This window comes from Micromesistius poutassou, assembly GCF_964030765.1.
Source record: "Micromesistius poutassou genome assembly, chromosome: 1".
Classification (NCBI taxonomy): Eukaryota; Metazoa; Chordata; class Actinopteri; order Gadiformes; family Gadidae; genus Micromesistius; species Micromesistius poutassou.
Genome location: NC_140271.1, coordinates 16,104,650 through 16,128,074, shown reverse-complemented (window position 1 = coordinate 16,128,074; position 23,425 = coordinate 16,104,650). Strand labels below are relative to the sequence as shown.

The 23,425-nt window shown below is 48.4% G+C and overlaps 1 protein-coding gene across 1 annotated transcript in view; it reads left to right on the top strand.

Annotated features, from left to right (window-relative positions):
* asic2 (acid-sensing (proton-gated) ion channel 2) overlaps nucleotides 1-23,425 on the top strand; it is a gene marked incomplete at its 5' end in the record, with an annotated part of 276,492 nt that overhangs the window by 4,559 nt on the left and 248,508 nt on the right. Inside the window, 1 exon segment of the mRNA XM_084488803.1 lies at nucleotides 393-1,022. Coding sequence (XP_084344929.1) covers nucleotides 393-1,022 — 630 coding nt within the window.

Below are 23,425 nucleotides of genomic sequence, written 5' to 3'. Positions count from 1 at the left end.
TTCTGCTCCTCGGCTCTCTCCTCTCCGTCTCCTGTGTAGTGAGTGAGGATGGGAGTCTTTTCCAGTGTGTTTCTGAGCCGCCTGGGAAAAAACGGATTTGGCTTTCTCCTGGCTGCTCTGTTGTTTGTTGTTGTTTTTGTTTTTGTTGTTTGTTGTGTGTTTCCCAACCCTCCGCGGCAGGCGTCTCTCTCTATCTCTCTCTCTCTCTCTCTCTCTCTCGCTCTCTCTCTCTCTCTCTCTCTCTCTTTGGGATTCATCCTGTCTATCGCAACTTCTGTTTCGACTTCCCCCACACGTCCGACTCCCCCTCCCCCCTACCCCCCTGCTGTCACGTGTCACGGGGGATGTTAACCCCCTCTCCCACCCCGCTTCCCGGGGTCTGTGTCCTCCAGGTCAGAGAGTGCGCTGGGGCCGTCCCTCCCCGAGGGGTCCGGGCTCCCACCATGGACCTGAAGGAGAGCTGCGGCAGCGACGTGGGCAGCGACGGCGAGAGCTCCGGCCCGCAGCCCACCTCCTGGCAGGCCTTCGCCCACAGCAGCACGCTGCACGGCCTGCGCTTCCTCTTCCCCTACGGCCGGCCCGGGGCCCGCCGCCTGCTGTGGGCGGCCGCCCTGCTGGCCTGCCTGGGGCTGCTGGCGCTGGAGAGCGCCGAGCGGCTGGCCTACTTCTTCTCGTACCCGCACGTCACCAGCGTGGACGCGGTGGTGTCGGGCAGCCTGGTGTTCCCCGCCGTCACCGTGTGCAACCTCAACGCCTACCGCTTCAGCCGGCTGACGCGCAACGACCTGTACCACGCCGGCGAGCTGCTGGCCCTGCTGGACGTGCACCTGGACATCCCCCAGCCACAGCTGGCGGAGCCGGAGGTGCTGGCGTTCCTGCAGGAGAGGGCCAACTTCACGGCGTACCGGCCCAAGACCTTCAGCATGAAGGAGTTCTCGGAGCGGGTGGGCCACGACCTGAAGGAGATGATGCTGTACTGCCGCTACCAGGGACAGGAGTGCAGCCACCGGGACTTCAAAACCGTGAGTACGGCGGTGTCTGTGTTTGCTCAAGGGTTGATTCGGGCCCGGTCGGCTACGGGGTGCTGCTGTATGTACACGTATGTGGCTCTGTGTACAGAGCTGGCTGGGGTCGGCATGATGTAATTACATGTGTCATCATGGTGGAGCTCAACACTTGGTGCCCAGGAGGGGCTCCACGCAATCTCTCTGTCGAGATGATGTGCAGATAAACAAAGGTTCCTGCAAAGGCTGTTGACTTTGAGCTGCTCTGCTGCAAAGCCATGTCTACATGTTGAAATAGTTTGTTGATATTAAGGCTTAGATCGTTAACTATTGCATGTTGCAATCCATTGCATTGCTCTTATCCGAGCTATCTTTGTTGTATACAGGGAATGGCTTAACCTTACAATTGTTAGTGCTTGGCACTTGTTTCCATGAGCATCCTTACTGTACCGACAAATGTCCTTATTGTAAGTCACTTTGGATAAAAGCGTCTGCTAAAAGCCCTAAATGTAAAATGTAAATTGCATCATGGCGGTTCAGCTACTCTGTTATTTCTATTGGTTATTAATTATTAGTTATTATGTCAAGCCTTAGTATTCTTTGTAAGCTACATCATCACCTGGTAATTTAGAGTCTAACTAGCAGTGCAGTAGCCACATGCTATTTTGGGATTATCGATTGCATAACATGCTTCTTTTGCTTGTCATGCTAGACACTGGCACCGTCAGTGTGATGGATTAGTATGCACGGCTGAATCCCGCCACATAAAGACTTTGTTATACGGTACAACCCTCACATTCATGAAGCCTTGTTTTCTACCTCACACTTGAGGCGAGAATGATTGCTACCTCAAGGTAGCGTCTAGCCTGCACTTTAAACACACTTTTTGTTTGTGCAATCTCATCGTCGTCATTCATCACAGTCATTTTGTGAAGAGGACACTTGGCAAATGTATGAAATGTAAAAAGTTAGTTAAAGATGAAAGTCAAATTATAATGACAAGTTATAATAATTGTACCACTAGTGGGAGAGAGGAGGAGAGAAGGACTACATTTTGGAAATACGACAATATTACCTAATCAGTTTCTCAATCATTGCTGTTTGGTTACCTCTCACTTTGTGTCGTTACTCAGAGTGGCAGATGCCTATATCTGTAGTCCACGCCTGTGCTCGGAGAAGGACTGAAGACGCTGCCAATGAGATTCTCAGTACCAGTGTTTCCTTGTTAAACACGACAGAGGTGTGCATACGCCAGGCGAGGCTATCAGCGCTCTGATGTACTGTGTGAATGGAGCAGTGGCACGACACGAACGGAGAATGTCCAGAACTCGACGGCCTCTCTCAGCTTTTTTCGATGTGGAGGTGTGGAGAGAGGATCAGGGGCTGGCTTGACGTTAACCGGTCCTAATGCTTGCTTGTGATCATTTATTTACTTTTTTTCGCTCAGCGCTTTACTTTTGCACTGAATGTGCAAACTGTGCTTGCATGACCAGAGATCAGCAGTGAATCGTGGAGCATATATGATGTTTGGCCCAGTGTCCTTTTTTCAAAGGGATTCTCTGTTAAACTAAGCCCTTTAGCGGTCCATGAACCAGATGGATTTGATCTTCATTGAAAAACATTTAATTTCAAGAGACAGAGCTGTCTGATGGCCAGGTACACTTGTACTGAATTGTATATGGGTCAGATTCTCTTCTTCTTGAAGTTTTTCCAAGGCTATACTGTTCGTAAAAGGAACTGACTGAATCAGCTCACCAATTTGTCCGGTACCGACAGTGTGTCGGTGTGGTGTGACCGGCGAGTTAAGAGGGTCATTGGTGCCTTTCACAGTTGCTTTGTATTCAACCCTTTCAGGTATATAGTACTGTACATCTAGTCTGATATCTGGCACTTAAGCAGCGCAGCATGTCCTTACTTATTTCTGGTACTTTCCACACCAACCAGAAGTTTTGTACCTTCCATCGACTCCTTTTCATCTTGTGGACTACTACAAAGCAAACTACGGCACTCACAGCTCTCTGGTCCAGTCCTTCCTGTGCTCCACACAGGAAGAACTTCCTCCATCGCCGTAGTGGTCCCCACTGGACAGCTGTCTGGCGCGTCTTCCGTCACGTCCTGCCCAACGCCGCCATCAAAGATAATCTTGCCGACAGAAAGTCTTCTGGAAGGCATCATCATCCTCTTTGCCCTCCGCCCGTTGCCCACACCTCCTCTCTTCACCCCTCCCTCCGTCTTCCCTCCCACACCCCACCCCCATGTGACTCCTTCGACGTGCCCCCTTTTGAACCTCTCCTCCATATTGCTCTCTCTTTCCTCCTCTCTGCCCCCACGCACCTCTCTCTCTCTCGCTCCACCTTTCTCTCTCGCTCCACCTCTCTCTTGCTTTCTGCTCCTCTCTCTCGCTCCACCTCTCTCTCTGCTCCTCTCTCTCTCTCTCTCTCTCTCTCTACCTCTCTCTCTCTACCTCTCTCTCTCTCTCTCTCTCTCTTTGTCTCTCTGTCTCTCGCTCTCTCTCTGCTGCACTTCTTGTATCTCCAGCACTCTGTCGGGGGGGGGGAAAGACACCGGGGGTGAAAAATAGAATACGGGCAGACACACACATCTCTCACTCACACCCACGCAGGGTCTCTGGGGACTGCATTAGCATGTCTTCTCTGGAAAGAAGCCTCTGCTTTTGAACTTTGAGTGACACTGGGAGGAGGGACCCCAAGGCGATATCTCAGACAGTGGGGGGGCGGGGGGGCCTGATGAGGCGGAGGCAGAGGGCGGCACCAACATGCTGGAGAGCCTTTACGACACCTGAGGAACACGGTGTGATTGAGAGTTGTTCCGATACCATTATCGGAAACCCCTCCGATACTGCCTAAAATGCAGTATCGGTTGTATAATATCATAGTCAGAGTCTATGTGCCGATTCGATACCATGACATGACTTGCTCATTTATAAAAGTGAAGAAAGGGGAGATCGCACACAAGGGCTGAGAAGTTGTACGTACAAGGAACACTGACGAAGGGCTAGACCTGAAACGTTTACCCCTTGGTTATGTGGCCTGTAATTGTTGTTTCGGCTTTTAAAATACACTTTTGGAACTTCTCAACCCTTGTGTGCGATCTCCCCTTTCTTCACTTGAGCATTAAGTTTTTTGGAGACTATACGCACCGGGCGACACCTCAATACTAGACTAAAGGCGCAGACTCCACACTTCATCTCGCTCATTTATAACACAGACAAAGAACATCACAAACACGGAGGTGGAAAGTCGGAATGAGAAACGTGTCATCTCCGACCTACGTGCGTTCGAGCTACCTAGTCGGAAAAACATGGACGCTTAACCACAAGAATACAAATGTATTATTATAAGTATAGATTAGAAATGTAAATGATCTAGTTCTGAAAAAAGAAAATTGTCGTTAGAGATCCCTTCAATAAGAACAAGTGCTGTAAGTACTTACAATGCTAATGCTGTATCGGTATATACTCGGTATGGTCATTACTCAAGTTCAGGGATCGGAATTGGCATCAGGAAGGAAAAAACTGTTATGGGAACATTTCTAGTGTGATTGTGGGGCTTGAGTCAGATACTAAGAGTTGCGTTTGCCCCCGGTGGAAAAGCCAGTTTGCCTATTAAACTGTGGTTTGCAGCCAGCTGCACGGCGCATATATTGTCTGGGATATGTTTATGACATTGTGTCTGTGTAACGACCCCGAACACAAACTCGTTGTGTTTCACTGACGCTTCATAATGCAGTGTTTGCCGCGACGTTCCTGTGCCATCATCACAGACAAAACAGGAAAGAGATTGTGCGGGATAAATAGTCTGTTCACGGAGATGGATACATGTGTGTGTAATAATAGCTGTGTGTGATATGCTCCATTCGCCACATACTCATTCCCCCTCTGCCTCCTCTCTCTCCCTTTCCCCGGTCTCTTTCCCCGGCCTCACCAAACACATCTTGCTCTCTCTTTCGTTCTTGCTCGCTCTCTCTCTCTCTCTCGTTATCTCTCTCGTACCCTCTCTCTCTCGTAGTCTCTCTCGTTCTCCCTGTCTTGCTCTCTCCCTCTCTCGTTCTCTCGCTCTCTCGTTATCTCTCTCATACCCTCTCTCTCTCTCTCTCTCTTGTGGTCTCTCGTGGTCTCTCTCATTCTTGCTCTCTTGCGCTCTCTCTCTCATTCTCTCTCTCTCCCTCTCTCGTTTTCTCTCTCTCTCTCTCTCCTTCGTTCTCCCTCCCTCGTCCCCTCTGAGTGTGATTACTACCTTAATTAAACACTAAGTGATCATTCTGACAGGCTGCATCAGTGTCTGCCAGAGTGGATCAGGCAGCACGGGGGCTAAAGGCGGCGGCGCTGCACTGAGCCGCCGCCGCCGCACGCGCTCAGACCCAATTGAGACCAACGACGGCATCCGCACCCGCGGCCCAGTCTCAATCACAGGTACGCTCATTAAGCCACGTTCCGCACGTTCAACCGGGCTCCCGGTGGGGGGGGCACAGCGTGATGCGGCCCTGTTTACACCGTTAGCCAATTAGCCGCTCCCCTCATCCCGGTTGCCTGGGATTAGCGCGCCGCGGAGGCTAGCTGGCAAGGCGCCGCCCGCCGGCCTCGGAGCCAACTCCGACACGGTGTCATCTGCCCGGAGGGAAGGCTAGTAAAAGGTGTGAGACTCTTTTTTTATGGTCTTTGGTTTTTATTAACATTTTACCGACTTAAAGGAGAGCCGTGCCTTCATTTTCATTTGACGGCCCCCAGAACCCTAATAAGAAGGATGCCATCGTCAGGCTGTGGGTTATTATGATTATTATTTTTATTATTATTATTGCCTCACTTGGCATTATCAAGTCCGCCCTACGGGGGCTCTGCGAAGGCTTTTCAAAAGGGCATCCGTGGTGATTCTGCCGCCAGCAAACCCGCCGGAGAGACGCCCCAGCCTGGCCCGATGCGGCACCTGACAGGAGACTCAGAGAGGGCCAGTCCAGAGCCGCTGCTCGGTGTGTGGGGGCCGGGGCCCGCAATCATCCACAGGAGAGGCTCCTGGAGGTTAGAGCGCTGTGGGGATTGAGCTGTGGGCGGAGGAGAGTAGGGGAGAGGGGAGTGGAGTGGGGCGCTGGAGGGGGGGGGGGGGTGATGGGGTTGAGGAGAAAAAAGCAGATAAGAAATGGATCCCTTGCGGTTGGTGATGGATGGGGGAGAAGGGGGGACAGAATTGAGCAGGAGGAGGAGACACCCTCAAGTCAGCGAGGAGAACAGCGAACGAGGGAGAGGGAGTACTTAAAATAGTCGCGTAGTTAGAGCTGGCGCATTATATTCTTGTGATACGTGTCGCGATTCCATTATATCTACTGTGTCTATCTACGACTTTATCATTATTTCGCAGACACTTTCATCCTGTGATTTCAGTTCTTAAAGGTACTGGTCGCGGTTGGTCCGGCGTACAGGTTGGTGTGTGTGTGTGTGTGTGGTCCATCGGGAATCGAACCCAGGGCCTTTCAGCTGGAGGTGGAACAAGTTCAAAACTGGTGGTGGGGGTAGGTGAACTGACGCTGGCAGATGATTGGTTGCACCGAACCATTTGGGAAATCATCCTTGGAAACTGTTTGGGAAAAGGGGTAGGCACTTACAAAAGAAATTGGCAGGTGATTGGACGAACCGCCCATCAGTGTCAATCATGTGTCACAGGGATGACGTTGTTCCTTAGAAGGCGTTGATTGGTTAGCGTTTATAGAGGTGTTTATAGAGGGCTTTGGAACGGTAGCTTAGTATGCTCATGCTAATGCTAAGCTATCGGACAATACAGCCACAGGTGGGACTCCGTCCACATCAACTGCTTGTCTATTTAGTGTTGTTCTCAGGTCTATTGAGAGTGAAGGAATGTGCGTGTCTGTTATTCTTAGAAATCTGAATGTTGTCCGGCCATCAGCAAACGGTTCGTCTGGGGTTCGGTGCAGTTGTGTTTTCGAGGGGGAAGCTCTGATTCCTCAGCCCACAGTGCTTCTGAACAGATAATGACTGTAATTACAAACTGTGAGATTGGCCCGTGTTGGCGGCCTTTAGCTGATAATGCTCCCAGCCTTTTACACAGAAGCAGAAATTGGCAGCTTCCTGCGACATCTTGTCAATAAGCAGCACTCCTTGTGCTTCTGGAAAGAAAAAAAACACGAACTTGAGGTTATTTGTGTTTAGTCAAATTGGTTCAAAGCAAAAGGTTTGCTGGTTTTTAAGAATAAGGTACAAAAAACACAACCAGTCTGGGGAGTGTGACTGAGAAAGCATAAAACTTTGGTATTACTGGTTAATGAGTTAATTAGCGGATCATTGAGGCATTATCGTGCGGGCTTTTGATCCGTTTTCTGTGTGTTTATGTGTGTGTTCTTATCCCATCGTCTTTCAGTCACTATCTCTTCAGCTATGCCTGGAGCATGGTCCCAATCAGTAGCGCGCCACCGCAGCCCGCAGCCCTAGTCATCATCTTCGCGGTAGCGGGTCATTGTCGTGTGTTTGACATGTGTTCTGCAACACATGTGGATAATGACTATAAACAAGTCATCAACCCAGCGTGACAAGCTGCCATTATCACATTACTATGGTGTCATTTGCAAAAGTATATTATCCGGCGCTAATTACAGTGGATGTGGAGAGGAGTAATCAAGGGCCAGGTAGGGGGTTAGCATCTTGCTCGAGGATGCTCACCGTGCCACTGATGCTGGTGGGGTGGTGGTGGTCGGGGATCAAACAAACATCATTTCGTACCGGGAATGCCAACAGACACTGCCGCTGCCAGCCCTCGGCTCAGAACAAAACCTCTTAAGATGATCTATCGCTCCGTCCAAATACCATAAGCCTTGTTATTGAGAAATGAATCAATTACTATTATTAATATATTAATCTACTATAGTAATTGTTCATGTCTAAAACCTGCTTCTTGTGGTCATTTAATGCTTGTAAAAAAAAAAGGGCAACAAGGAATGAAGAATATAAATTGATGTATGACTATTTAGTTTAGTTAGTTTAGTTTATAAATCTTGAAATCGCCTTTTTGTGATTTTCGGCATCCTAGAAGAGGGATCTGTTATCCTCGTGTCTCTTGGAGTCTCTCCAAATGCTTACACCCTTTTATTTATGCAGCCAATAGTTGTTGTTCTACGGCTCCGGCGTTATTCAGTGTTGGCTGCTGTCTCTCACGGAGAGGGTGTGATGGCCATTAACATCCGTGGTCTGTGCTAATAATGCTCTGTGCCCTCCCTGACCCGTGTTATAATAAGGGAGGGACCAGGGACGGCCATGTTTGCAAATGTTCCGATCTGTTTATGTTTGATTTTTAAATGACTATGTTTTTCGGTTCCTTTTTAAAAAAAAAAGATAATAATTTGTTGTTTCACTTTTATTTATTTTCTTTTTCCGTCCTCGATAATTGAACGGAACACAACATTTTCCATGGGGCCTTATGCAACAACTTTGCATAAAGTATCCTTCTGTGGCAGAGAATAATAAGGGCAGCTAACAGTAACAAGCTTGTGGCTGGTTTCAGGTATCTTTATGGAGAAGAATCAGTAGACGGCTTCTGACTGTAACTTTGCCAAATTGACGTAATGCTAAGGAAAAGATGTCATTAATCTGCGTCCTGTCACCGATGCGATTACACATTGAATTATGTTAAAGCAGTGTGACTATCCTTCTTTTAGCGACCCCGGACTCGTAGCGGCGGTGGTTGTGGGCGGAGGTAGGGACTGGGGCTCTACGGTGGTGGAGGAGGTCCGCATATATGTGGACCGCGGGTCCACATATATGTTTGCATAAATTGCTCGTGCAGCCAGATAAGACAATGTTTTATCGATGTTTCAACTTTCGCTCCCGACTGGGAGCGAGAGACATCATTCATAATGCATCGAGAGTGTCTGACAGAACAGTCTCTCGATCCCCGCCCCCTTCAGAATATGAGCTGTCACATAATTCTTTTGGTAATCATTTCTCTCACACCTTTTTGTACCGAAATTAGGCTCCCTCATTTCATAAAAATGTCGGTTCTACTCGGTTCCAAAAGATTTGGTAAGCTCCTAAATACTGAACCGAATTCCCTAGGAAGGAGTTCGATCTCCCAATCGGACCACCGCCTGAACATAAGTCTTGATATTTCCACGTGTGGTGTCACGGTATTTTCCCCTCCTGCCCATCGTGGAAAAAAACGGGCAGAAATGACGGACTGAGAACCAGAACACTTGTCGCACGCCAACGCGGCCGAGACGGGGCGGTGACAGACGTCCTCGTACAGAGGTGTGAACCCCGCCTCGTCAGTGTGAGACCGGTGTCGTCGGGGGAAGAGGTGGGCCGCCTCTGTCCCAACGACGCACGTCTGTAGATCAAACGTGTTGATGTACGCTCTGCTCCTCCGCCTTCCTGGATGGAGGGCAGCTGTTTATTTCCTGTCGGCTGTGTCTTGTTTTGTACGGCTCCCTCGTCCTTCTGCCGCTCAGCGGTGCACTTGTACTTGAGACGGAGAACGAGGGCAGCTGCTTCCACATCTCTGCAGGCATGTTGTGGTCGTCTTTCATCAGCACACATCCATCCGCTGCAGCACTCTGCCGCAAGGACAACCGTGCTCCCTTCCCGTCTCCCCTTCTCCCCCCTTTCATCTCTCCTCATGTCTCCCCCTGGTGATTTCCGTCTCAAACCCGGGCCTTACCCGGCCCCCCCCCCCCCCCCCCCCCAAGTAGGGCTGGGGTCCGGGTGGCGGCTCGGACACGGTACTGAAGCAAAACAAAGCCCTTTTTGTAACAGGCGGCGTGGCGGCTGGTAGCACAGGGACGGCAGGGTTACACAACGCACCACACGGCAGACTGGGTATGGGGATCGACGGCACATCGCGGGGACCTGTGTCTCTTCCTACCTCAATATCGACCGGAGAGCCTTTGATTTTCCAGACATGAGCAAGAGTTTCATATAATCATTATAGTGTGTGTGTGTGTGTGTGTGTGTGTCGGGGGGGGGGGGGGGGGAGACAGTGAGAAGGAGATAGTGTGGCTGTGAGTGAGACAAGTGACACTGTTTGTTTGTATACGAGAAGGAGAGAGAGAGAGAGTGTGTGTGTGTGTGTGTGTGTGTGTGTGTGTGTGTGTGTGTGTGTGTGTGTGTGTGTGTGTGTGTGTGTGTGTGTGTGTGTGTGTGCTCGCGTGTGTTCTGGATGAAATGCTGCTGACCCTTTTCTATCTGCAGCCCAAGATACAGATTGTTGTTTGTTATGCTCTCCACTTGGCGATTGTTTAAGATGGTAAACATATTTGCATTTTGATTACTTATTAAATGGAAGGTAGGGTGGCAGTGAGGTCCACAAACCTCAATTTGACCGTGTTCGCCTCGGTTCAGTTCACTCCGGTATGAGTAGTATGCTAGTGGTAGCCGAGGAGATTTGACTGAACACTGCGTCATGTAATATTCATGTGTTTACAATTAGCACTGTGCATAGCCTAGCCCGATTGGCTATATTTATATATTTATATCCCGCCCCAGGTACGTTCGCTCAACACCAGAGTACTCTTGAAGCTTGTTTACTTCTTAAAATACAAAACGTATTTGTTTGGTCGGATGCTAATTAAAGTTTGGAGGTGAGGTCATTTGTAATAAGACAATAACACAGAACATTTCAAGAACAATTAAATGAATAATTATATAATACGTCGCTCTAATATTTGTAATGTTATTGAAGGGACGAGAGCAAGGTTAATCTTCTCATCATCAGTCTGTGGTCCGAAAGCAGGAAAAACACGAGCCTGATAAACACGTACCTACAGGACTATCGACCACCAGTTGCCAATCACAGTCCGTATTCACTTGGCGGTAGGCCGTGAGCTCCTCTGAACCGCCTGTTGAGCCGCAGCGGCATCCGTGTACGTGGCTGTCTAGCGTACTTCGGCTGTCAAGCTCCGGCCTGAAGGCTCACAGCTCCGGGGGCTTCAACACCACCAGCGGAGCAGGGACAGCGCTGAGGGTGGAGCGTGAATCTCATCTGCTGCCTTATCATCCCCAGCATCAGGGATGCGATAAGTGGCTGTCTGGCGTTGACGGATGGGTTCTGCGCGCGCGGCCTGGAAGGCTGCACGGCCTGAGACTGCTGAACGCTGAACGCTGCTCCCACCTGGCGCTGGGTCGTACAAAAACCTTGTTGAGTCGTTGTGTGTTACGTCCACCATGACCCTGAGGTGTGGAAGTCACTTAATCAGCGGTGTCATTGCATGGTGTATGAACGGGGTGGATGTGTGGTGATGCTGTTCATATCAATAAACGAGAGAGAGAGAGAGAGAGAGAGAGAGAGAGAGAGAGAGAGAGAGAGAGAGAGAGAGAGAGAGAGAGAGAGAGAGAGAGAGAGAGAGAGAGAGAGAGAGAGAGAGAGAGAGAGAGAGAGAGGGTTGCCCAGGGAGAGTGAGAGCCCAGATAGAGTGTTAGAGTGAGAGAGCGAGTGATAGTGTGGGTGAGAGAGCCTGACCCACCATGGGTCAACTCTCATCACACCCTGGTCAGCGTCAGGTGTACAGAGCTGAATGAACGGCCCCCCTCTACTCTGATGGTCTCCATCAGAACCACCACAACCAAACGGGGTTTGGTTGTGAAGGGGGCCGGTCGCCACGACGCCTCCGGATGTTATTCCTCAGCCGGCCTCGGTCCAGCGGCCCGGGCGTGGGGGGGGCAGGGGGGCGGCAGTCCGTCCATCCGGAAGGTGTTGGTTAACGTGGGAGGTGGAGGATAGCGGGACGCCCTGTGGCTCTGCTCCCTGCGTCTCACACCCGCCCGACTTAGTGAGGGGAGTGGCGGGGGCTGGAGGAGAGAGAGAGAGAGAGAGAGAGAGAGAGAGAGAGAGAGAGAGAGAGAGAGAGAGAGAGAGAGAGAGAGAGAGAGAGAGAGAGAGAGAGAGAGAGAGAGAGAGAGAGAGAGAGACGGAGTGAGTGTTAATACACACCGCAAGCGAGCGTGTGAGTGTTTTGAGTGCCAGATCGGGGGTGTGAGCTGTGAGCCGCACGCTGCGCCGCATCTGAAATACTCACATTTACATTTAGACCGAGACGCCAATGAGGACATGATGCCAGGCCTCTTGCATATGGATGTATGCAGATAAGAGTTGTGAACGAAATGGGAATGTTTTGGTTTGACAATGTCAACCTGAGTGTTCAACGTGGCGTTTTCTACCACTGCCGGTAATTAATAAAACACCCCAGCGAGTCTTCGAGGCGAGACGACAATAAAGCGAGTCCATAGCGTCGGTAAAAACCCAGAGTCACTAAAGTAATGGAACTCTACAACCTATTTACCCGTGTCCAGACATCCACCCCTTTTGCTGCGCTTAGAACCCTCTCTTGTCGCCTCCGTGCGTGTATACCCGTGTCCCGTGCACCAAGTCACAAGGCCTGGCTGTTGGCTCTCTGTTCTGCTGCCCTGTGGTCTCGTCCCTGCGTCCCGCCTTCACCTCACTCCCTCCTCATTGTTTCTCCGACTGGAAGTAATTAACCGGACACACGGCACTACCGCAGATGGCGTCGGTTGGTCCCCCGCGAAATATTGCTGTAAAGTGTGTGTCCGTCTGTGTATGCAATATCATTCCAACCGAAAATATAATTCTGGCACAACTGAAAAAGAACGCTTATAAATGTGGCCCAACTGAAAAGAAAGTACTTGTAATAATTGTGGCCCTTCGCTTACTTTATCGAAGTCAGTTAGGCCCCCTGGAAGAGGAAAGTGCCTCCCCTGAACTAAAGCAGCCACACTGGTGTGTCCGTTAGCTAAGCCAGCTAACAGCCAGCTAAGTCTGTAGCTAATGCCGCCTCTCCCTCTGGGTTGGTCCGCTGTTCTCGCGTAGCGCTCGTTATCGGCTGTAATGAGCTGTTTCTACCCATCGTCTCCCTCGCAACAAGAGACGGCGAGAGACAGACACACTCTGATGCACACAGCCCATGTCGCCTATTTGTTCGTTTTGTTGACTGATGTCTATATCCGTGGCACCCGCTTGTGGATCCAGCAGATTCAAAATGTGGGGAAATTCTAGACCGAGGCCTATATTGCCTTGTATTTATTTCCTGTCCTCTCACGAGCACCATGTTATGATATGCCTCGCGTCTTCTTGTTTTTTTATCCCCCAGACGCAAGCGGAGCAGACGGGACACTTAGCAGCGCTGGGATAATGCGGTCAAAACAACTCAGACAATATGAATCAGACTCGAGCGCTGAAATATGTCGGCTGGTGGGTGCGATTCAGCCGATTCATCAGCCCCTAATCCCTGCTGCTCCTGCTCCTGCCGGAAGCAGACGCAACAGAGGAACCGTAGCACCGCTGCCCTCAAACCACAGCAGTTTTACGTATATCAGCTGAACTTCTCTATCATCGATCGCCCCCGCGAAGAGGGACCCTACCCCTGACCCTGCAGTCCTTGACGTTCACATGGGAGGGGTTTCTCTATGGGCGGCGAGGTTGGTCGGTAACCGGAAGGTTGCTAGGTCGATCCCCGGCTCCTCCTGGATGAGTGTCGAGGTGTCCCTGAGCAAGACAGCCTCACCCTGACTGCTCCTGACGAGCCGGCTGCCGCCTTGCATGGTCGACACTGCCATCGGTGTGTGAATGAGTGGCCACTGGTTAGAAAAGCGGTTCATAAATGCAGTCCATCTCCGGGTGGACCCTAACAAGGACAGGGTGCATCATGGGTAAAAGAGGTCCCAGGCTGTTTCTCCAGGAGCCTGTGTACTAAGGACTTATTTTGGCTCTCAGCTCTCAGCAGAGGATTACCAACACACAGGGCCATAAAACCCTGTTAGAACAAATGGTCCTCCCTGTTTGGTTTATCCATCTGGATGGATGGAGACTGTGTAAAAAGGCACCCCATGCAGAGCAACAACAACCCACTCTGGCTCAGTGAAGCCGTTGCTTAACACGGCCCCTGCATCCGGCGCAAAGGGCAGAAAACCATTACGGGGGAAGGCAGGCGACAGGTACCGGAACCCACACAGCAGGCCCTGTCTGAAGTGGCTCCGCGCACACTAACAACGTTTACCGTCGCTATTGCTCATTCATGCATGGCTGCGCAGGGTTTTGTTAAACCCAAGGTTTAAACAAATGGCCCCTGACTCTCTACCCGTATTTAGTCAGACTGTGTAAAGCACTGGCTCGGCCTTCCAGAGCTTCTCTCCTGTCATGGTGGTGAGGCGTTATTCCCTTCCTCCCCCTTCCTCCTTCCTCCCCCGTCCTCCCCCCTTTCGGCCCTCTGGAATTTATTCATGGTATTGTATAATTGCAAATCAGGCCGGGCCGATTGCACGTCTCGTGCTCATCGGGTATTAGAAAGCAAAGCAAAGTTTTGAAAGTGTGTTATTCAGGGAAGGACGCCATTCATTAGTCATGACTTTGGCTCGCTCCGTATCTTGTTATTCAGACGTCTGCTTGCATCCAGCAGTGTCTTTGTTCTGTTTGGTTTTGTAGGATGGGCGAAGGGTTTCTTTGGAGCCATAAAGTGAGGCTGGATCTGCAAATAAACCGACATTTATGCTGGGTGTTACGAATATAAGTCTGTTTTTCAACATGTTTCATAGTAGATATAGCTCTATCACTGTTTAAAGTATGTTCATTTGAGTAAAGAGTATTGCATGTCAAAATGTTATTGACATTGTTACTACCCCTACTTCTAGAAAATAAGCTTGAATAGGAAAAATTTGATTTTTTTTCTCTTTTTTGTTTAAGCACGCATTGGGAGTTTCACCTCATGTGCTTTCTACCACAGTTCCCAGCTGGGACTGGGAATTACGAAACAATACAGGGGGACCTCCTTGTCTTCGAGGCAAACGACAATAAAGTGAATCCATAGCGTCTCTAAAACCCAGTAGTAGCTGAAATAAAGGAACTCGACGACATATTTACCCATGTCTGGGGACCCCCCCCCACCTTTTGGCTGCGCTTGGATCACTCTGTTGTCATCTCCTAGCGTGTATACCTGTGTCCCTGCTACTACGTTACAAGGCCTGGCTGTTACCTCTCTGTTCTGCTGCTCTGTAGTCTCGTCCCTCCGTCTGTCTTCGCTTTACTCTCTCCACACGCTTTGGTTTCTCCCCCTCGGTTCACCCCCCCCCCCCTCACTCCGCTTTCACAGGAGCACCTCTTCCTTCTTGCCTGCTTCAGAGAGTTAAGTCACGGAGCTAAGTACAGAGCCCCAGTTGTCAGGATACAGCGTTTGTGAGGGGTCAAGGGTGTCGACCCCAGGTAGGGCAGACTCATCCAGACGGCTCTGGCTCACGCCTCTGAGGATGAGCAGGGCTGTAGGCATACTGGAGCTGCTTGATCCGGTTCAACCCACACCTTGTTCTCTGCAGCTCTAGAGCCAGCTCTGCTCCATAGAACGGCTGCTGAGCGGTGCTGCCAACCTGTTATTACACTTCAGTTGTAGACACACAGCTCTTAGGCGGAGGCTGTGGCTCCGGAGGTAGAGCGGGTTGACTGGTGACTGGAAGGTTGCTAGTTCGATTAACCCGGCTACTACGGCTCGAGTGTCGAGGTGTCCCTGAGCGAGACACCTCACTGTAACTGCTCCTCACGAGCTTGCTGTTGACCTGCATGGCTGACACCGCCATTGTTGTCTGAATGTATGAATGGGTGAGTGTGAGGCAATGATTGTAAAGTGCTTTGAGTGGCCACTGGTTAGAAAATTGCTCTATAAATGCAGCACCCTTTCCATCTTTTTCTAAACTATGCATTTGACCTACGTATATTGTATGGTTTCCTTTCAGCTCGGCCTCGTCTATATTGCCTTGCCTTGCCTCCACAGGACCAAAACACAAACAAAACATTGAAACTCAATTATTTACAATTATTTCTTAAAAATGAAAAATATTGAATTCTGAACAAACTATTCTGAGAATTCTGAGCATTCCAGCCTGTAGGGTCTTTCGGAAGGATGTGGAATGGACTGTTCGTATTGGTTGTCCAAAATCATGTGATACGAAACAAAAGCAAAACCAAAAGAAAGTCTGTGTAGAGCTAGATCTGCCTAATCTCTCACTTTTTTAGGATTGCTTTTAGAACAAAAAAATGTGGATATTATATGGACAGGAGATAAGCCAGCCATCTTGCGGAATACCATGGTGTTGAAGGATAAGGGAATGTGCGTTGTTTTGCCAGTGTGCTTATAGATGGATCGAAAGATATTAGGGGAATCTTTGACTAAGATTTTGCATAGTTTAATCTAACTGGTCAGGCTCGACCCATTTGTCTGATCGTGTGTGTGTGTGTGTGTGTGTGTGTGTGTGTGTGTGTGTGTGTGTGTGTGTGTGTGTGTGTGTGTGTGTGTGTGTGTGTGTGTGTGTGTGTGTGTGTGTGTGTGCTATTTGAAGGACTGCAGGTCTGATATGTGCCCATTAATATTAATACTGGGCTGTTTGATGGCCCATTGTTTCACCTACGCCTAACATTACCTTTTAATAGGAGTCTTTGGCTGCATTTCAGTGCAGATTGTATGGCATTTCAACAGATCTCCCTCCATGACGGATGAATTATAAACACAAATATTGAACTTTTCTTAGACGAACATTCTTAGTCGAACTGTTTGTAAGAAAATACAAATGCTTAACTTTTCTTCGACAACTTTTCTTTGTCAAGCTGTTTGTAACAAAGTAGAAATACTGTTATTTTCTTAGACAACCTTTCTTAGTCAAACCTTTGCAGCATATCCAGAACGTGTTCAACCCACCTAAATTCTCCCATGTGACTCCCCTCTACCGCCACCTCCACTGGCTCCCTGTAGTAGCCTGCATCAGATTCAAGATGATGGTACTGGCATACAAGGCGGTCAATGGAACTGCCCCTGCCTACCTCCAAGCCTTGGTCAAACCACACACCCCAGCTCGATCCCTCTGCTCAACTACCTCAGCTGGACGTCTGGTACCGCCATCACTAAGAGCAACCAAAGGTCTATCAGCTAAATCACAACTCTTCTCTATCTTGGGACCACAGTGGTGGAACAAGCTCCCTGCTGATGTCAGGATCACAGAGTCGCTCACCAGCTTCCGCAAACGACTCAAAACTCACCTGTTCAGAGTTCACCTAGACTCTACATAGCCATTCAGTCCCATATTTGTCTGTTGCACTATTGTTTGTTGTACGTCCTGGCACTTAATGAACGCACTTAATGCAGGTTATATTCATTCATTGTACTTAATTGTGTAGCATGTACTTAATTGTGTTGTGCATGCATGTTATGTAGCATGTACTTATTTGTGTAGCATCTGCAGTAGCTAGCTATCACTGCTGTATACGGGGAATGGGGTTAGCCTGGCGATTGTAAGTACTTGCACTTGGTTCTATGAACATCTTTACTGTACCGACGGCAATATATTGTTTCACTTCTTATGACAAATGTACTTATTGTAACTCGCTTTGGATAAAAGTGTCTGCTAAATGCCCTAAATGTAATGTAAATGTAAATGCAAACAGTTTGTAAGAAAATACAAATACATTACTTTTCTTAGACAACCTTTCTAAGTCCAACTGTTTGTAAGAAAGTACAAATATATTGCTTTTATTAGATGACCTTTCGGAGTCAAACTGTTTGTAAGAAAATACATTTGAGAGGAGAGAGAGGAGGACTTGGGGTTGCATGATGCATCCTCGTTCTGTGGGTCGGTTGTCAATACAACCACGAGACCCGAAGCATGAATCGTTTTCTCGTAGGCTGGAGGCTTCTAGTGGCTTCTTAAGCAGCACAGAGCGAGAACTGAAATACGAGAGAGAAAAGTTTATTGTTGGTTTCCTCGTTGCCAGGGATAACCCACTCGCCTCGTAGGTGGTTAACAGAGAGACCGCCATGTGTCGTAAAGCTGGATAATAAAAAGTGATCTAATAGTCCAGTCTACTGGAATGAATCATGAATGAATAATGAATGGAGCTACCTCCACATGCATACTTAATGGTGATTCTCGGACAGAGTAACAAAAAAAAGGTGTCAATACCACCCAGCTCTGTCGTTATAGTTCACTGGAGAGAGGGAGATTTTCACAGAAGGCTTACCACCAAATTACCGCTCCTATGCTACAACACCAAATCCCATCCTGCCCAGTCCTCGGACTGGTTGCCCTGGCTTCTAAGGAAGGACAGTGTTGCTTCAACTACAATGAGATTCATAAGCTACCCTAACTTGCCTTGCTATGCCTCTTGTGGACCAGCTTCTGCAGCTTCAGGCCATAGAATTCAAGACTTATGAACAGTTTTTCCTCAAACTTCAAATAGAGAAACACGTGTTTTACAGTCAATGCAGCATAGCATAGATATGCATTTTCTAGTAAACCGCAAAATTATTTATTTTGTTTGCTGAGAATAATAGAAGGCATATTGTTGTTGCTCCTTGCTTTATGCTGGTGCTCATCTCTATTTGAGGTGTACCGGTGCCACCGAGTAGAGCAGTTAATTTCAAGGCCTGCGTCAAATCATTATTCTGGAACAACGATTCTCCAACCAAGGGTTATCATTTGTACACATACCGGTAATCATCGGATATTCAAATGAAAACAGGTTGTTGGTAATAATAATAATAATTATACATTCAATTCATGTAGCGCTTTTCTAGATACTCAAAGACGCTTTACAGAGTGAACACAAAATTAAATCATTTAATAAAAACGTATATTAGTAAAAAGAAAGGAGGAAGGGGAGAAGGGAAATGTGGTGAAAGCAATCTTAAAGAGGTGGGTTTTGAGGACTGATAATAGTGGTGTCAGAGTCTGAGATGCGTTCAGACTCCCGGGGGGGGGGGGGTCCCTGCTGGACCCCCCCCCTGCCCCCCGCAGAGCCAGCAGAGTGGAGGACGGGCAGCACCAGTGCTGTGTCACCTCAGACACCATGAGTGATGAGCACTGGTTTCCCATAGCGGGGCTGGATCCATCACAGGTACCATACTGCCCTGATTAATGAGATATGGATATGGATATGGACGCTCTTTGGTTGGGATTGAATGCCTAGAAAGAGTGAGAAACGGCTGAAGCAGCAGACTCCATACTGAAGCAAGGAGAGAACAGTTTTCCCTGTCAGCAAAACCCAGCGTGTTTTGGTTTTGTTTTTGAGAAAATAACAGGATCTGGTCCTTTTGTTGAACTCATTCTAACTGCCATTTCCCCTTGCTTTGTACTAGGAATTATTTAGTACCTTTCATATGTACTACAAATCATGTACATCGTTAGCCACAAAGCATAAATTCCTAAGTCATATTGTAAGGGCCATCTTGTGTTTAGCATAGAACATGCCTAATTCAATAATAGATGACTGAGGCAGATAGTGATTATGGAATGTAAAAAGCACTCTGATTGGCTTAGGATATAGCCAACGAGGCACAGTGAATCAGCAGTGTTATAAGAGCAGAGTTAGTCAGCAGATAATGTTATTATCTGCTGTTGGATATAGCGCCATAGTTCGGCAGCTGCTTAAGGCTTCTCCTTATCATGCTGTACCTGTTGCAGTACATATCCTATAGTGTTAGTCTCAGACTTCATGTCATGCATATCGCATAATTGTCTCACATTACAGATTTGATAAACCCCTTCATTCCAGAAATACAAGCGAGCTAAAACCATGCTCTGCAAACACTCTGCTATACTCTGACACGGCCGTTACTTTGACATCTGCTCAACGGGTCTGCAGTGAAGCCTCCCGGGTGTGTGTGAGTGTGTGGGTGAGATGACTATATTCATATGACAGGGTTTTTCCTGCTTTGAAAAGTCAAATGCGGCCCACCTAAGGCTGAAGTCCGATGACGAAGCTACAATTCAAGCCTTTCGTGGTGTGCCTAAATTTGTGACCGGTTGTATGGCCCAGTTAATGTGCATCTACAGCTGCTTCTTCTGGATCCAACAGTGAGAACGTGCGCATAAACGTGACTTTATGTCCGTGGTAATCAGGTGTCAGTGTTTGCAGTGTATAGCGTAATCAAGCCTGACATTTACTTGATTGTAGGTGGTAAAAGCGCTGGGACATGAGGTGGTGGATGATGGGGTTGGTGCTGGAGCAGGTGGAGGCAGGAGACGGACTGCAGACCAGGGACTGTACTTTGCCCAGGAGATGGCCGGGGGGGGGGGGATTTATGGATCAGGGGGCTATCCTGAATCATCATAAATATTCGATCAAAATGTACTTTGGACCCACTGCAGTTGCTGTCAGGCAGCATCCCCACCTCAGCCCCACTGTGAGCCAGAGAGGCTCAGTATACGCACACAGCACACTGGCAGGTTTGCCTAAAGGCTAAACCAACGGTAAATGTTTTATCTCTCACCCAGCAGGAAGCTCTAGTGACTGTAGTTCCCTTTACTGACATTTAAAACGTTCAAAGTTGATTCCTAACAGTCCCCCTGATATTTAGGAGACACTCAAGACTGAGAACATAATTTACAGGCAGAGCGGAGAGTCGGCGGCCAGCAGACGTGACCACCATGGTCGTCAAAATGTAGACATAAAAAAACGGTGTTGACAGTACCGAACATTTTCTCTACCTTCAGGAGACGGCTATCGCGGCCAGGGCCATAACTTTCAACGAGCACAGTTTTGTGCAAGGTATTGCAAATTTATGAAAAAATAGGAAAAAAAAGTGGGAGAAAATATATACATATAACATTTGTTTTTACGTCTAGGTCAAGTAGCCCTATACATAATGTACAAAACTAGAGGTCTTCTCAAATTAAAAATAGTACAAAAAAATAAGACGCTCAGCTATGGAGCTGAGCGTTAAGCACAGTCAGTCAGTCAGTCAGTCAAGGTAATACACCTCCAGTGATCCTAGCCTCCAAAGCACAGTGCAGAATTTATCTCCCATTGTGATGCATTTGTAGAATCTCACATTCACAAAGATACCTTGATAGAAAAAATTATATATCCACCCGACCATCGGAATCTCAAGCGGATTTCTCAATTTCCATCTTATTAATATGACTAACTACGTTGCGGGTGTGTTTATGAATAAAGGACACTTTTCCACAAGTCCTTCACAATTGCAAAGGACGTCGATTTGAAATTGCTTTGGATTTTTAGGCACACACAGCAAGTCTAATGCAGATTTTGCACACCAAACATTACGAGGAGAAATGAGGAGGAGGACAACAGACACGGGAATGACCGTTCTAGATAATCATTATTAAACAAAACTGGCTGATAGTGAAGTTGAGTTTGGGTTTAAATGTATTAAGGATCCAGCCAGCTCGTCAGAAATGACCTACTGTATCTTACAGTAGAAGCACGACTGCACACACAAACACACGCGTTTTTCAGAGTTTTCAGAGTGGCCTTGCCTTCTCTTCCTCCCTCCTTTCCTCCGAGTAATTAATTATGTTCAGGGTTTCTAATAGCCAAAAGCTGTAGAGCTGCAGTCCACCGTGCCGGAATAAATCCCCTGTCACATCATTTGCTGCTTGTTATAAATAACAGTTCATCCACTTAAGCCCATGGTAAACACAATCAATGTTTATTTAAGTCACAGAAACAATAGCGAGGCCGCGGGGGACCCTGCATGCGTTCGGCTTTCCAAAGCACCTGTCAAAGTCACAAATGGACCCTGTACTGTTGGCGAGAGGCGACGTGCGTGCATTTGTTTAAAAAAAGACGGATGCGCATGTATGCGCATTAGGCATGGGCAAAATGATTCTTTTCCGGGAATCAGTTCTTTCAGTTCCCTTCACTATCACAAATCGTTCGTTTGATTCGTTCGTTCAGTTCATTCAGTTTGTTAAGTCATATGGTCTGTTACGTCATTTGGCAGGGCATCTCAGGTGTCTGGCCTCACCGCTTTGCTTTTAAATATGAGGTACGCCCGCAAACGGAGCCTTTTAAACCACCAGAAGGTCTCAGACGGTGACGGTGCTCGGGAAAACAGCTAATTTCTGTAGCATTAGCCTACGACGCCGCTCGAGCATTACGTGTGGTTTGAGAACGTTTTAGACTCAATCAATATGAGAACGTTTTAGACTCAATCAATATGAAGTCGAGGGGAGACGAAGCTCTGTTTGTTTGTATCTTTTATTTACGTGACCATATTTTTATTTTATGTTAAAAAAAAAGGAATCAGTTCTCTTCTTTTTGGGAATCAGTTCTCGTCGTTCACCTTCGGGATTCGTTCGTTCTGACCGAATCGTTCGCGAATCGCCCATGCCTAATGCGCATGTATGCGCGAAATAAAGCTTGTGCCGGCGTGCTCCGTCTACGGGAACAACAGGCACACCCTAATGAGGGTGCATTGTGGGTAATTAGGGGGCGACCCCGACTCAGATACGGATGGAGTCCCGCTACTAAACGCTTCACCGTTGTGTCTCTTCACCACGTGCCCACCACGTGGGCACGTGCCCACCACCCATCAAGACCCAGATGAGCTCCGGTGAACTTGCTGACGGGTCGTATCCATGGTGATGCCCCGGACTCGCGGTCGGCGCTGGGGCCGTGCCATGTCTCTGTCGGCAAATTACAGCGGCGTGCCGGGTGCCGAGGGCTCGCCCCGCAGTATTAGTCTCACTGTCAGGTGCGGCTGGAGCTTAGGACACAGATTAAATATTTGGCTCGCAGAGTGATTCGCGGCAGATGCTGCCTCGGCTTCCCTGTGTGTGCGTGTCTGTGTGTGTGTGTGTGTGTGTGCGTGCGTGCGTGCGTGCGTGCGTGCGTGCGTGCGTGTGTGCGTGTGCGTGTGTGTGTGTGTGTGATGAATGAGTGTGTGCTGTAAATGCTAATGGGGCAGCGCACATTACAAATAGTTTCATTGCATCCCTAATAAGACCGGTGAGCCTTAATATTTCATGAACCTTAAAACAAAGAGAGCCGTGTGTGTGTGTGTGTGTGTGTGTGTGTGTGTGTGTGTGTGTGTGTGTGTGTGTGTGTGTGTGTGTGTGTGTGTGTGTGTGTGTGTGTGTGTGTGTGTGTGTGTGTGTTTTTGCCCACTCTCTGTTTCCCTGTAATAGGGCATGCATTTATATATGGGGTTCGGTGTAAATTAGAATAAACAAATGGTGGTTCAGCAGTTCTCCTGCCGGCCTCGCTCGTAGCTAATGAATTGCATTAATCCAACCCCACTTATACAACAACACATTCGTACAACATGCGAGAGAGGCCGCCTTGTAAAGCAGCCTCCACCTCAGAAGTAGCGGATAGGAATTGGGTCAACAACATCTTTCGCCCGGAGGAGGTTTTCAATTGAACGAAGAAGAACCCAGATACCTCCTCGGCGCTGCTGCGTCACGCGCTTGGCCGTGCGGAGCTGAAGCCCTGGGTCTCCTGGAGGTCTTTCGGAGGTATGATTTATAGGTGCTGCTGGGGAACCTGAGGCTTTAATTTGAGTGTATTTTAGCAAGGCCGTAGCCACCGTCAGCTAGTGGTGAGTGAAATGCCCTGTGAGGATATCTGTTTCTCGTTGACAGCTAACTTCTCATCACTGGAGGGCACTGGATA